The sequence below is a fragment of the Aulonocara stuartgranti genome (assembly GCF_965226115.1).
Source record: "Aulonocara stuartgranti genome assembly, chromosome: 17".
NCBI classification, from domain to species: Eukaryota; Metazoa; Chordata; class Actinopteri; order Cichliformes; family Cichlidae; genus Aulonocara; species Aulonocara stuartgranti.
In genome coordinates this window covers 12,878,970-12,892,677 of record NC_138953.1, presented here as the reverse complement: position 1 = coordinate 12,892,677, position 13,708 = coordinate 12,878,970, and the positions used below count along the sequence as shown (strand labels likewise).

At 41.7% G+C, this 13,708-nt stretch overlaps 2 protein-coding genes across 4 annotated transcripts; one reads left to right on the top strand and one right to left on the bottom strand.

Annotated features, from left to right (window-relative positions):
- LOC309692856 (GDP-L-fucose synthase-like) lies at positions 1–4,521 on the top strand. Its single transcript, XM_082511697.1, has 10 exons — positions 1–133; positions 571–713; positions 791–905; positions 1,013–1,141; positions 1,221–1,294; positions 1,684–1,817; positions 1,939–2,070; positions 2,166–2,245; positions 2,459–2,558; positions 2,657–4,521. The coding sequence occupies exons 2-10, from the start codon at positions 577–579 to the stop codon at positions 2,710–2,712; spliced, it is 957 nt and encodes a 318-aa protein (XP_082367823.1). The 5' UTR covers positions 1–133; positions 571–576; the 3' UTR covers positions 2,713–4,521.
- A 536-nt stretch (positions 4,522–5,057) lies between these two features.
- Positions 5,058–13,708, bottom strand: bmb (brambleberry). Of its 3 annotated transcripts, none has more exons than XM_082511681.1 (13): positions 13,287–13,708; positions 11,263–11,507; positions 10,940–11,068; positions 10,672–10,857; positions 10,357–10,579; positions 9,863–9,979; positions 9,598–9,777; positions 9,207–9,413; positions 9,009–9,120; positions 8,283–8,344; positions 8,049–8,176; positions 7,824–7,945; positions 5,058–7,414 (listed from the first exon to the last, which is right to left on the bottom strand). In XM_082511681.1, the coding sequence occupies exons 2-13, from the start codon at positions 11,503–11,505 to the stop codon at positions 7,285–7,287; spliced, it is 1,839 nt and encodes a 612-aa protein (XP_082367807.1). In that variant the 5' UTR covers positions 11,506–11,507; positions 13,287–13,708; the 3' UTR covers positions 5,058–7,284. The 3 variants fall into 3 exon arrangements, with proteins under 3 accessions (XP_082367807.1, XP_082367808.1, XP_082367809.1); XM_082511682.1 differs by having other exon boundaries at positions 9,021–9,120; XM_082511683.1 differs by having other exon boundaries at positions 7,308–7,414; positions 7,824–7,872.

Here is a 13,708-nt window from a genome sequence, read left to right as displayed (position 1 = left end):
CATTCCACACCAGTTGGTGGCGGTAATGCACCATTCAGTTCTTTGACAACCGCCAATTAAATTTAGAAGAAGAAAGAAGAGGCGACGAAGAGAAGAAACCGGCTTCTCTGTTCTGTTCTCAGCTTTCAAACAGGTAAAAGAGGTTTTTTTTTTTAATGCTAGCTTATTTGTTTAACTCCGCGTTAACGAGGATTTCTAGCACTGATATCTCGCGTTTAGGAAGAAAAGTAAACTTACGAGGTAATCAGTTTTTTACTTTGTCGAGTTCCAAGGAACGATGACGGCGATTACCGCCACCTAACAGCTAATAAGGTTAGCTTGTCTGAATGGTCGTGTGCGGTGTACGTGGCACATATGCAACTATATATGTACAAAATCTGCTCGTTTTGTACGGGTCAGATCACCTCAGATAAAAATCAGGAAGCATCTAACAAATAGCAAACGTTACTGCATGAAAACACAGATAAACCTGTTAGCTTTAGAAAGTTTGACGATGTTTATAGCTTGTATCTAAATCAGAGTTTCCCTGTGATTCGTCCTGTGCTGAATTGTTCATGTTCCACTACCTAGATAAACATGAGCGATCCCAAGAGGGTGTTGGTGACAGGTGCATCCGGGTTGGTGGGCAGGGCCATACAGCATGTGGTGAAAGAAGGAGGAGCCAAGGAGGGGGAGGAATGGATATTCCTGTCCTCCAAAGATGCCAACCTCATGTGAGAGTTGCTCCGCTTCAAGATAAAATGCTGTCACATGTTTTGATACTATTAACCTGCTGGTGGCCTCTCCTCAGGAATATGGACCAGACCCGGGCAGTGTTTGAGAAACACCGGCCTACGCACGTCATCCACCTGGCTGCTATGGTTGGAGGGCTTTTCAAGAACATGAAATATAACCTGGACTTCTGGGTATGAGGAACCTGTTCATCTAATTAACTCATTTAATAGAAATGCTATGATCGTAGACTATCTAGATTCATGTTTTTGATGCTCATCCTGTTTTATTTACTTTCCAGAGGAACAACATTTACATCAATGACAATGTGCTGCAGGCAGCGCATGAAGCGGGCGTGGTCAAGGTTGTTTCCTGCTTGTCCACCTGCATCTTTCCTGATAAGACGACCTATCCTATTGACGAGACCATGGTGAATATACCTCCCTGCTCTTTCTGTGCATCAGCACATTTGGAAAAGAGCAGCTCACATGCGCTTCTCTTTACTACAGATCCACAACGGTCCACCTCATGAGTCCAACTTTGGCTACGCCTATGCAAAGAGGATGATTGATGTCCACAACAGGTACGTTATGTCTTCTATGTGTCATTTCTATCCTCTACCGCATTGTGCTTTCTCTCAGCTCTCAAATCCCTCCCTGGCAGACTGGTTTAGAACAGTTCTAATTATTTTCAAGAAGTCCAGCAAGGAAGCTGTTGTCTTAAAAGATCAACAAATGCAGGGTGTTTCAAAGGGGTAAAACAATCATGATCTTGCGGCTGACCAACATAATCCCAACAGTTTTTAGTTATACTTCTGTTTAGCATGTGTATAGTTTCACAGGACATATTAGTGTTTGAGAATTCTCCAATACTGTTATGTGTCACCCTCGCATAATGCCTCTGCCTATTTTTCAGGAAATGCATTTAAAACTTTCAGCCTCATGACATTTTTTTCCTGTGTGTGCTTCACAGAGCGTATTTACAGCAGCATGGGCGTTGCTATACAGCTGTGATTCCCACTAATGTGTTTGGTCCTCATGACAACTTTAGCATCGAAGATGGTCATGTGCTACCAGGTCTTATACATAAAGCATACATTGCTCAAAGTAAGTTGTGGATTTTTAAGTCCCTAACCCCATTGTCATTCCAGCATTTCTCTTTAAGCATTTACAAGTTTTTGGTGGTGTAAATGGACATGTGACTTCATCTACATGTTGTACTGTTCAGAGGGGGGGAAACCCTTGGTGGTCTGGGGCTCTGGCACACCTAGAAGACAGTTCATCTACTCTTTGGACCTGGCTCGTCTTTTCCTCTGGGTCCTGAGGGAGTATCCAGAAGTTGAGCCAATCATTCTCTCTGGTGAGTCCTCATAGACTCTATGACTCTTTGACTATTCAATGATGATGGCAGTTTAAGGATAAGTGTTCTTATAATGCTACATCTGTTGCTTCCAGTTGGTGAGGAAGATGAAGTGTCCATCAAAGAAGCAGCAGAAGCTGTTGTTGATGCATTGGGCTTTAAAGGAGAAGTCGTGGTATCCTTTCAGTAATGCAAGTTATTTGTTTTTGACAGTGGATTTGGAAGATTAACGTTAAATTCAGTTCAGTTTTATTTATATAGCGCTAAATCACAACAGCAGTCGCCTCAAAGCGCTTTATGTTGTAAAGTAAAGACTGTAGACTACTATAGAGAAAACCCCAACATTGCTTCTTGTTGTCTCATTGTTTCCTTTACCCGTGACATTCAGTTTGACACCAGTAAAGCAGATGGACAGTTCAAAAAGACGGCCAGCAATGCAAAGCTGTGCCGGTATCTGCCAGACTTCACTTTCACCCCCTTCAACCAAGGTGCGGCTGATGTAAAGCTTGACATTTAGATGCTAACAGTGTAGAAATTTCAAAAGACTCCATCAGTTACTGACTTGCCTGGTTCTTTTCACTTGCAGCTTTAAAGGAAACCTGTGATTGGTTTGTTGCCAACTATGACACAGCCAGGAAGTGAGAAGACTGCCAAAAAAATCGGTGCTAATTCTTGTTTCATCTGCTGTTGTGTTGGTAAAGAGTCTGGTGGTGGAGAGAGAGCTCGTGGAAAACAAAGTGCTTCACAGCACAAACACAAGGCAGTTGGTGTTGAGTCTTACTGTTGTTGCCCTCTTTCTGCAGCACCATACTGTTTTGTGCTGAATGTTGGGTGCAGGACCTGGGACCCCTTTTCGGTACATGGACTCTATTTAGCTGGATTCAATCTTGGATGATTTGTCAGAATACCAGTTTGAAAAGTATTGGACTGAAATGATGCCACCGAGCCATGGTGGCATTATTCTTGTGTCAGGAACTGGTTAGAATCCTTGTCTGTGTATAAAAGGTGGGTGTAGCTGCAGGGTCTAAATTGTGAGCTAATGCAGAAGTGCCTTAAACCTGTATTCTTTTTAATGGCCAGCAGGGGGTGACTCCTGCAATTGTAAAAAGCAGTCCAGTCATGTAGAAATCTTTGCTCATCCACAATCTGTGACCTCAGTAAACACTTTCCTTATGAGCTTGAGCTCTGTAGCTAGATTGAAGTGTTAGTGATTATAAAGAGACGTTAAATGACAAGTCTGTACCTTACCTCGTCACATCTGGTTTCAAAACACCAAATTGATGATTGCAAAAATCGCAACAGCTTCACTAAGCAAAGGGTAAAATCACAGTAGTGAAGTCCATCTATTGTATACTGGCTATGGTTGTGATTGTGGACTCAGTGTTAGAGAAGCATTTTTAAGAGACCACTGCAAATCATGATCATTTAGAGGTGCCCCTCAGTCAATAGGAAATAATACACACATGAAAGTTGCTACCAGTCTGTAGTAGGAGACAAAAATAATTTCCTTTCACGGCTCAACACAGCTATAAAATAAAATTAAGAAATTGTACTGCAAGGCCTTAAAGTCATCACTGCTGAATCCGTCCAGCTGCTGTGAGGAAGAGCGTTGTTCTTCTACGCCAGGGGTGCCCAATCCCGGTCCTCGAGAGCTACCGTCCTGCAGCTTTTAGATGCATCCTTGTTCCCACACACCTGAATCAAATGAATGGCTTGTTATCAGGCCTTTGCCAAACATGATGGCATGCTGAAGAGATCAAACCATTTGATTCAGCTGTGTTGGAGTAGGGATGCATCTAAAAGCTGCAGGATAGTAGCTCTCAAGGACTGGGATTGGGCAGCCCTGTTCTACGCCCTCTAAATTCAGGTGCTTTCAGCTGGTTTTCCCATTTAGGCGCTCTTTGTATTTGCTTTTAAAAGGACTGACATTAATTATGCTGTAAAAGAAAGCTTTTCTGCCATTTTTCTACTGTCCCTCACTACATTTTTCTCTAGTCGAATTTTAAAGGGTACTGACTGAGCTACATGTAATCTTGGATGTCTTTTTTGTTTTTTTTCCTTCCCTCCCAGTTTTAACTTAAATTGCAGAGTTGCTGATTGTGGTTTCCAGTATCAGTGTTACCAGCAGGAAGAGTTCAGTCATCTCAGATTTAATCCAACTGTTTTAATCTAAACTAGATCATCCAGCTGAGCGTGGAACGTTTTAGGAACGTACAGATCGTGGGGTCTACTGTCCTTCAGTAAAAGAAAAATGATGTCATCGTCTATTCTACGACCCGTAAGAAGAAGTTTTAGAGTTTTATTCACTGTTGTAGCGTTAATCATTTCAGCTGGGAAATTATGGGCTCAAAATGTGGTCATAAATATTTTGTACTTGTAAATCAGTTTCGTATGAGTAAAAAGAATTTGTGTGTGTAAAAAAAAAAAATAAATAAATAAATAAAAAATAAATTTGTGTGTGGACTTAGCCAAAAAACCCCTGCAAGTTACAAGTACGAATTTTGACCCAATTTTTCTTCCTTTCATCTGATTGGTCAATGTCATGTCAATCACAAATGTAACAATCCAATCAGAGAACAGATGGGTTTGGCTGTCGGAGGGGCGCTTTTTTGAACTGCAGGTCCTTGAAGGGTAATACAGTTTGAAGCTTGAGGATCTCTATATAAATATCCGATAGCAGCTAGGTCACCTAACTTTCAGCAGCTGTTGAAAAGATAAAGTTGTGGTATGTCAGTGGTTACAAACACCATTATTACTTTAGGATTAGTTTAACACAAAGTCAGGGCTGACCCGGGACCATTGCTGTGAGTCACAGTGCGCAGCATAAAAGTCCTTTCACATCGGACGAAGGATGTGCTGCTAATGCTAACTGCTAACTAAGAGCAAAGGATCCAGAATTTGTTACGCTGGCTGCTGGGCTCTGTGGGTTTTTGCAGCTGCTCTACCTGTACTAGATGCACCTGCTCCTTGTCTTTTCTATCTCTGACTTTGTCCTCTACAAGAGTTTTTTTTTTTTTTTTTTTTTGCTAGTTCTTCAAATGCTCAATAAAAACATGTATGCTAATTCAAACCGAAGAAAGCTTTGTGATGAAGACTGTCATTTCCAAAACACTACCCACCCCGCGGTCTGCAGTGCTGTTGAAAAGGCTGTTGAAGTCCCTGTATTAAACACGTAGACCTGTGACACAAAAATCACCAAACTTGGACGACCACAGACTGTTTTCCTTCGTGGTGATGAAGGAAAACGCTGGGTTGGCATGTAAAAGGGCATTTATTCCCTTCAAAGACCTGCAGTTCAAAAAAAGCGCCCTTCTGACAGCCAAACCCATCTGTTCTCTGATTGGATTGTTACATTTGTGATTGACATGACATTGACCAATCAGATGAAAGGAAGAAAAATAGGGTCAAAATTCATACTTGTAACTTGCAGGGTTTTTTTGGCTAAGTCCACACACAAATTTTTTTTATGCACGCACAAATCTTTTTTACATATACAAATTGTTTATACCAACACAAATCTTTATTTTTTTAAACACATACAAATCCTGATTTACAAGTACAAAATATTTATGACCACATTTTGAGCCCATAGGAAATGGGCTGCTTCACTCTTGTAATCCAGGTGCTGGCACAACATAACATTCAGAAATCAGAATTGTTTTGACTTAGTTTGTTATTGAAGGGTTTGGGATTTGATTGATCCAGCTTATATAATTGAGCATTATGTGGGCTAGTGTTTTGTTTTTGTTTTTTTTTAAACTAATCAGAGCAAAATAAATATTTTATATTTGCAATGTGTCTCAAGTGTCCTACCCTTGAAATGAAAGACATGTCACAGATTGAGATTTTTATTTCTCTATATGTTCATATGCCATAAAAACAAAACAAGGATTCAGTTCTGCTGGACAGCACTACTCATGCTTCACTTTATAACAGACACAGAACCCTGATGTATACAGAAGTGTATAGATCAGGGTTGGGGAACCTTCAGGCCTCAAGGGCCAGTGTCCTGCAGGTTTTAGATGTCCTTGATCCAACACAGCTGATTTAAATGGCTAAATTACCTCCTCAACATGTCTTGAAGTTCTCCAGAGGTAATGAACTAATATTTGATTCGGGTTTGTTGAACCAGGGTGCTATCTAAAACCTGCAGGACATCGGCCCTTGAGGAATGCAGATCCTCATACACAAACGACTGCACCTCAAAACACCAGCCTATTTAAAAACGTGAGGTTTGCAGATGGCATGGTGATCATGAGACTTGTGAAGGTTGGTGATGAGTCTGCATACCAATGAGGGGTTAAACAGCTGAACATGCTCCTTCAGGTTTCAGGGATCCAGTCTGTTGCCACCTAATACAAAATTATCAAAGAGGCCCAGAAGAGGATGGACCTCCTGCACCAGCTCAGGAGCTATTGGTCCATTTCTACTCTGCAGTAATCCAGTCTGTTTACTGCATGACCATCAGTGTATTAATCAAACCAAAGAGGACGAGAACAGACTACAGTGGACAAGTCAGGTCTGCAAGAAACGATTTGTACAAACTCAGAATTAGGAAACACTCACACCCAGGATACAACCTCTTCCAGTTCCTCCCTTTGGTAGGTGCTACAGAACAGCTTTTCACAGGCCATTGCTTACATGTTGTCTCTACTAAAACGTCCACCACAGCTTTTACTGAAACAAACCATGCAGTAAATACTCTTTGGTTATACCTATATTACACATACTCAAATTGATTGATTGATAGGTAATTTATTTCAACATGTGAACAATATACGAGTACATTTAGAAAAGAAATGAGAAAAAAAATATACTATACAAATTCACATAACTCTCTCCCTCCATCTATATATAGAACCAGTTACCCACCACTATGAATAGGCTATACATGTTCATCTGTGGCACATTGCTACTGTCTGTTTCCATGTTCTCTTAGGTACATTGAAAGCAATAAAGAGCATGGAATTAAGAAAAAACTGAGCCCAGTTCCTTGTGTGTACATGCACATACTCTGACAAAGCTAATTTTGATAAGTTTTCATTTTTATTAAACACGAAAGCTAAATAAACGTCTAAAAACCATTTAAAATATCTACAGATGTAATTTTCATTCAGCAATCTTACTGCTGTCTGCAGTGCAGACAGAACTTAGTAAAAACAATATTTCATTACTGTATACAGTTTTTACAGACAACAAAGACGGCTGAGCCTGTTAAAACTGGACATACGAGGAGTGCCCCCCTTCGTGGACTCTGCAGTACTCCTGTCCTGGCACGGCTCTCTTCTTACAGACTTTTCCTCTTTTTGTGAGGCCATTGCACAGCTGACGGCCTGACACTGAGCTGAAGGCAGAAAAACAGAAAGATGCCCTTTAACAATTCATATTTCCCCTTTACTCATTATAATGAGGTTATATTGGAGGGTAATTATTAATTCCACAGTTTCAAATAATGAGGTCAGTATACATTGAAACAACTCCTATAGGCCAAAAGCTCTTGGAGACTCTTACTTCTATTTCTGTATGATTTCAGTGAAAACTGGTATCAGTAACATAGCAATGAACTGGCAGCTAGAATCCCTAACATGACATGCTCATTTCAAATGTCAGGGTTACACACACACACACACACACACACACACACACACACACACACACAAAGTACATTAAATCACAGTCCATATAAACAATTTAGCTCTTCAAACAGAAAAAATAAATAAATAAAATATGTGCATGTAACTGGAGCTACTGACCTGTTGCTGACTAACGATGGAGTGGGTCTTGCACTTCGTGAATCATTCCCTAAATCAGACGAGTCAGTGACTGAATCAAAAACACCTTCCAGGTTACTCAGGGGTATATCGTAACAAAGAGCCTAAAACAGATTTCAATTAAACAATATTTGTCTTGCTTGCCACTAGTGATGCACTGAGAATACAGTTTTTGCATTTCTGAAAGCATTAACTCAGTTTGCTTACCGCTGAAGAAAGTGGCTTTGGTATAAACCTGGGAGTGGAGTGATTTGGTTTACCAATTACTGGCATAAGCCTCGACTCTGGCGTAAGCTTCCTCTGAGGTGGAGACACAGCTGATATGCCAAGTTCACCTGAACACAAACATGTTTGACAGCAAAACTGAGAAGCTGAATTTATAGAAAGAGCACTGCTCTTGAACAGGATTCACTGTAAAAAGGTTCAGCATGTGTTTCCCACCTGATAAAAAGCTGTCCGGATTCAATAGGTCGTCTTCCTCAATGATGTCATCTTTTTCATCTCTGAGCACAAAAGGATAGAAAATAGGTCCAATAGATGCAAAAGGAATCATTGTTAATTTGGTGTAGACAATAATACATGTTCTACTGCCTGAAGCTCTTACTGACCGGGTAGAGTTCAAAATTCATTTTTTACTCGAACAAATCATCAGTTACCAGTTTGAGCACTGACCAGTGAACTCAAGAGTTTCTGATTGAGTCGGATTAAATCATTAGCTAAGTTTAACATCTACAACATTGTGCTCATTTAATAAATTACTGTCTATATCAGGGGTCCCCAATCCCAGTCCATGAGGGCCGGTGTCCCTGCAGGTTTTAGATGTGTCCTTGATCCATCACAGCTGATTTAAATGGATAAATTACCTTCTCAACATGTCTTGAAGTTCTTGGTAATGAACTAATCATGTGATTCAGGTGTGTTGACCCAGGGTGAGATCTAAAACCTGCAGGGACACCAGCCCTCGTGGACTGGGATTGGGGACCCCTGCTCTATATTATAATTGATAGCTGCAACCAGTGTCCATCAGCAAGCAGACGTCACCCCTCTTCCATGTCCAGTTTCAAAACACCAAGATGGTGATGGCCTTAACATTCAGTGAAGTCCGTTAAATTGAACATTTTCAAAGACCAATACGCAAGTTGCAGTTCTAGTGTGCAACATACTCACTTGCAAGGCTGCTTCTGCGGTTCCACAATGGTGCACGAGCTGAGTAGCAGTGGACTGGTCAGCTTTTTCGTGATCTGGAAGCATGCCCACAGCTGATTCACAAACCAGTGACCTGCAGAAACAAAATTCACACTGTGACAAATGCTTCAGAAAACTGCAGCTAATGTATTTTCCTCATAAGTGACTTTATGTTTATACCCAGAGACAGAGTGAGCAGCAGCAGGCTGAGGCTGGTGAGATCCAGCGCTGGCTGCTGGTTGACTTCAGCAACTGCATTCAGAGGCACAGTTAGCAGCAGCATGGCTCGAGAGAAACCAGGACAGTGCAGGAATGTCAGCAGGACTGCACACAGTACAAAGTAGCCTGTGTGTGTGATGCACGTCCATATAGCTGTCAGACTTAAACCTGTTCAAGCAAAAAGCACAAGAAAAAGAATTCTTAAGTCATACAGAAACCTTTTTTTTTAGTCAAAGAGAATGTAAAGAATTAATTTCTAAATATGTCCTGCTGACAGTCAATTATCCAACTTCTCTGTAGCAGGAAAAGACCCTATAAAAAGGGAGTGTGCCCTATGGCTGCCGTGTCTCACCTGCCCATCCGAGGTAGCCCTGGATCATGTGAAGCCTGTCCTCTATGCGGCTCTGCATCTTATCGAGGTAGTGCAGCATGCCTCCCAGGGTGCTGTTCATGCGCTCCAACTTGTTCATCAGGTCAGTGTAGTACTGGGAGGTCTGATCCTGATACTGCAGAAACTCTATCATACTGTGGTCTACTCAGCCACATACAAAAAGATATGTAAGCACATTGCTTGGGGGGGATAGTTTTATAAACTACAAATGATTTCAGCCATTTACCAATTTTCTGATAGATGTCCTGAGCTTGGTGTCTTACATCTGCCAGGTCCTTGACAATCGCCTTGTGGCTGTCCTGCACCTCAGAGCCCTGGATTTGAAGATGCTCGCTCACATTCTCTAAAATAAAAAAAATAAAAAAAAATAAAAAAAAATAAGGTGGACAGAAAGAATAAAATCCATGCTACATGATGTGGCATCAGGTGTGTTTACAGAGTTTTCTTAAAGAGAATTGCAGTTCAATATTTTATCTTATTTAAAAGGGGAAAGTTAAAACTTCCAGAAGTCATTCAGCACATCGAACTGTATCAGGTCACTTTCGAGTACTTTGACAAACAGTTTCTTTTATCCATGGTCAGTAGTAAACCCATTTACAAACTGCTGCAATTTGACTGTTAGCACATGAAAAGAGCCTTTATGTCAGATTATTTGCAGTCACGCCCAAAGTCAATTTTAACAGAATAGAATAAAAATACAGAAAAATTTAAAATTCTCACCCATTCTTTGTGTAATTCCCTGAATGAGCTGAGCTACCAACTCCTGTCCAGAGGCGATGAGAGCTTTTTCCTGACCCAGACGCTCCAGGTTGTCCCTCAGTGAACTCGTCATCTGCTCCTGGCCCTCGTGGAGCTTCCCCTGTTGAGCCTGCAGAACACTGTGGCCTTCAAGCAGCTTGTCCAGTGATGCTGCAGTCAGTTCTTTCAACTCTACCTGGCCCTCCTGTTTGAAAATGATCCATGAATCCAAGAAACCACTGATTTGCAAAATAAAAATAATTTTATTTTATTTTATTTTTTTAAACCCAGCCTTACCTTCAGGTCCTTCATTGCATCTAGCTGGCTGGTGGCTGTGGAGATGAGTGCATTGACTGTGTGCTCTGCTCTGCGCCGGAAAAGCTGCTGTCGAGTTGCATAACAAACGGAGCGCGCTCGGTTGCTCACTATGTGGTAAGCATTCCATGTATCTGAATCCATGTCTGCTGTGCACTCTTTGATGGTCTAACACATAAAATTGAGATTAGCACACAACATTATATTTTTAAAGCCATTTCTGACAAGTACTACAAGATCGTATTTTTACCATCTCCTCTGTGCATAGGTACGTCTGGCGCCCCTCAATCTCTGCCTGGCAGTTAAACAGTTCCACTCCGAGCTTTGCGAGCTTTTCTTCTGAGAGGCTGTCACAGCTCGACTTTAGCCGAGCGATCACCTACAGGAGGAGACAAACCAGAGAAACATGATTCCTCTGTTTAAACAATGTATTGAAAACTGTGCCATGAGAATTTTATATGAAAGACACTTAATAACACTGTTGCCCAGCCTTCTCCAAACTCAAACCTAATATTGTTCAAAAACATTTTATTTGTCCGTTGGATTAAATACACATTTTCAAGGCCCACATACCCTGTAATGACAGCTGTCCAATGGGCTGAGCTCCATCTGCTTTGCCTCAGCTAAAAACTTCTCATCTGCAGTTGCCATCTCAAACTGAGCGTCTTTGGCAAGATGTGCTGGAGCCACTGCAGCTGGTTGAAGAGGCGCTGCTGCTCGAGGTGCCTCTGTCAGCCTCAGCCACTCAAACAGCCCGTTGACCGCGAGACACTGACAGGCCAGCAGGAGGTGCAGGTAGTGGATGAGGTGACCCATGTCTGGATCAGAACATGACAAGGTGTGCATGCAAATCATCAAACATGGGAAATACATTTCTCATAATCCCTGCAACCACACTATACTGCCAAAAGTAACTGCTCGTCTGCCTTCACATACATAAGAACTTCTCATCCTACTCTTAATCTAAAGAGTTTAATATGATGTCGGCCCACCCTTTGCAGCTTCAACTCTTCTGAGTTTAGGTGTGTTTATGGGTTGTTGTTTTTTTTTTTAAATCACTTTTGGGAGGCAGTTACTCAGAGGTGAGCAGTGCTGTAGAGGGTCCTTATCCCATCAGTGTCTGTTCCTTCGTGCAAGGAGTAACAGGATAAACACTGCCACACTCTTATAAAAGGACCTCCAGCAGGACCCTGGTGTGAAGGTCTCTCACTAACAATCACAGACTTCATGAGGGTGACCTGAGGACCCAACGTCCTCTAGTGGGCACTGTGCTCACTGCCCACACCATGGAGCCTGACTGGCATTTGCCAGAGAATACCAGAATTAGCAGGCCCACCACTGATGTTCTCTGCTGCACAACATTGCCTGGCCTCATGTAGCGAGAGTATGAAGGTAGTTCCTGGAGGAGGACAGAGTTGATATTACTGACTGGCCCCCCATGCTTTCCTTACCTTAATCCAGTAGAACACCTGTAGAACATTATGTTTCAACTAATTGAACACCAGCAGGTTGCATCTTAGACTGTCCGGATCTGGGAGGAGATTCCCTCAGGATACCATCACCATGCCCGGACCTTGTCAGGCATGCTTACAAGCACATTGGGCAGGGGGCAGGCAGGGGTCCATACAAATTACTAAGTACCATTATGACTAGCTGCAATTAAAATTTCCGCAAAGTGGACTAGCCTGCTGCATCATTTTTTTACTTTGATTTTCAATATGTCTTTGAATTCAGCCCTCTGTAAGGTGATCATTTTCATATCAGTGTAGATATGCAGCATGATTTTTTTTTTAACCCTCAGATCTGATGTGTTGCTTTAATTTTCTTTTTTGTTGTTGAGCCGTGTACAAAAAGCAACAGAGCAAATCAGCCAACGCATCGAAACTATTGACCAGTGGAGAGAAGAACTAAAAATGTTTAACCAACTTAAATCCTGTTGATGTTAGGTGGTCGTATCGTAACACCCCTTGATAACGTGCCTAAACCACAGGGCAAAACCTGCTCAGGGACAGCTTTAGCAAAGAGCCCAAGGCAATGACCCGAGCACCAAACTGCCCAGAGCTCATTCCACTCAGGCATTTATGGAAATGTCCGGACTGGTCAGAGCTGTTCTGGTGGTGAGACCGTCAGCTACAAAACATTAGCCAGGTGGTTTCAACATTGTTGATGATCTGTGCATATTTAAACGAATATTGTGACGATGTTTAGCATTTAGCATTCTGTATATGACTATAAAGTGTTTCTGCTGCATTGGATGCATTAGACAATGTGGAAATAACAACTACCATTTATTTCTCTGATTGAATGAAGATCCTACCGAGGCTTGCCCAGGCATGCCCACTGCTGCAGCGCTCTGCTGAATACTTGCAGTAACATCATTTAATTAACAAATAATCACTTTTGCATGACTTAAACAGGACGGAAACGAAGCTAATTAGCTTACTGTAAAAATGTTAAGTTGTTTTCCCCGATTTTAAAATACTGCAGTCATTAAAAAATAACAAAAAATTAGCTATCATATTTTGCGAAATGTATGAACAGTTAAAATAAAAACGCCCTATTAAATGCATAAAATAGAATAATTTGTAAACAAATACCTGTTGTTCAAAGAGGTCCTTGACAAGGTAAAACACTCGCCCCCGTCCCCCTCACACAGCTGATTCAAATGACAGACACTAACTTTCCTCAACCCGTTTAAAGCTTCTCGTCACGACGAGGCCACAACCAATGGAATGGCAGACGTTCTTTAAAAAGGTGCGTTTAATTTATTTCACGGTTGAAACGTCCTGGACACGGCGGGAAAAAAACCGGTATGCGCGGAATGTTTCGCAGAGGATGCTGAGCGGCGCCGCCCACCTGGAACAGCAGCGACAGTGAAGTAAAAACCAAACGAACCAACAGTGGAGCTAGAGTCAGCTGGTTGGCTCTGTGTATGCTCTGGGTGCATCCACGGTTTAAATTTAACTTCTGTTTGCGGTTGCCAAAACGCCGGATATCAGCAAATCTGAAACACAAATCA

What these genes read in the sequence shown, in the direction of transcription:
- bmb (XM_082511681.1), bottom strand. Translation starts at nt 11,505, where the DNA reads ATGGGTCACCTCATCCACTACCTGCACCTCCTGCTGGCCTGTCAGTGT. An exon ending in TCCGGACAGCTTTTTATCAG is followed by an intron (nt 8,177 to 8,282) that starts GTGGGAAACACA and finishes GTTTGTGTTCAG; the next exon opens with GTGAACTTGGCATATCAGCT. An exon ending in CAAAGCCACTTTCTTCAGCG is followed by an intron (nt 7,946 to 8,048) that starts GTAAGCAAACTG and finishes AATCTGTTTTAG; the next exon opens with GCTCTTTGTTACGATATACC.
- LOC309692856 (XM_082511697.1), top strand. Translation starts at nt 577, where the DNA reads ATGAGCGATCCCAAGAGGGTGTTGGTGACAGGTGCATCCGGGTTGGTG. An exon ending in TGAGCCAATCATTCTCTCTG is followed by an intron (nt 2,071 to 2,165) that starts GTGAGTCCTCAT and finishes TGTTGCTTCCAG; the next exon opens with TTGGTGAGGAAGATGAAGTG. An exon ending in GCTTTAAAGGAGAAGTCGTG is followed by an intron (nt 2,246 to 2,458) that starts GTATCCTTTCAG and finishes CGTGACATTCAG; the next exon opens with TTTGACACCAGTAAAGCAGA.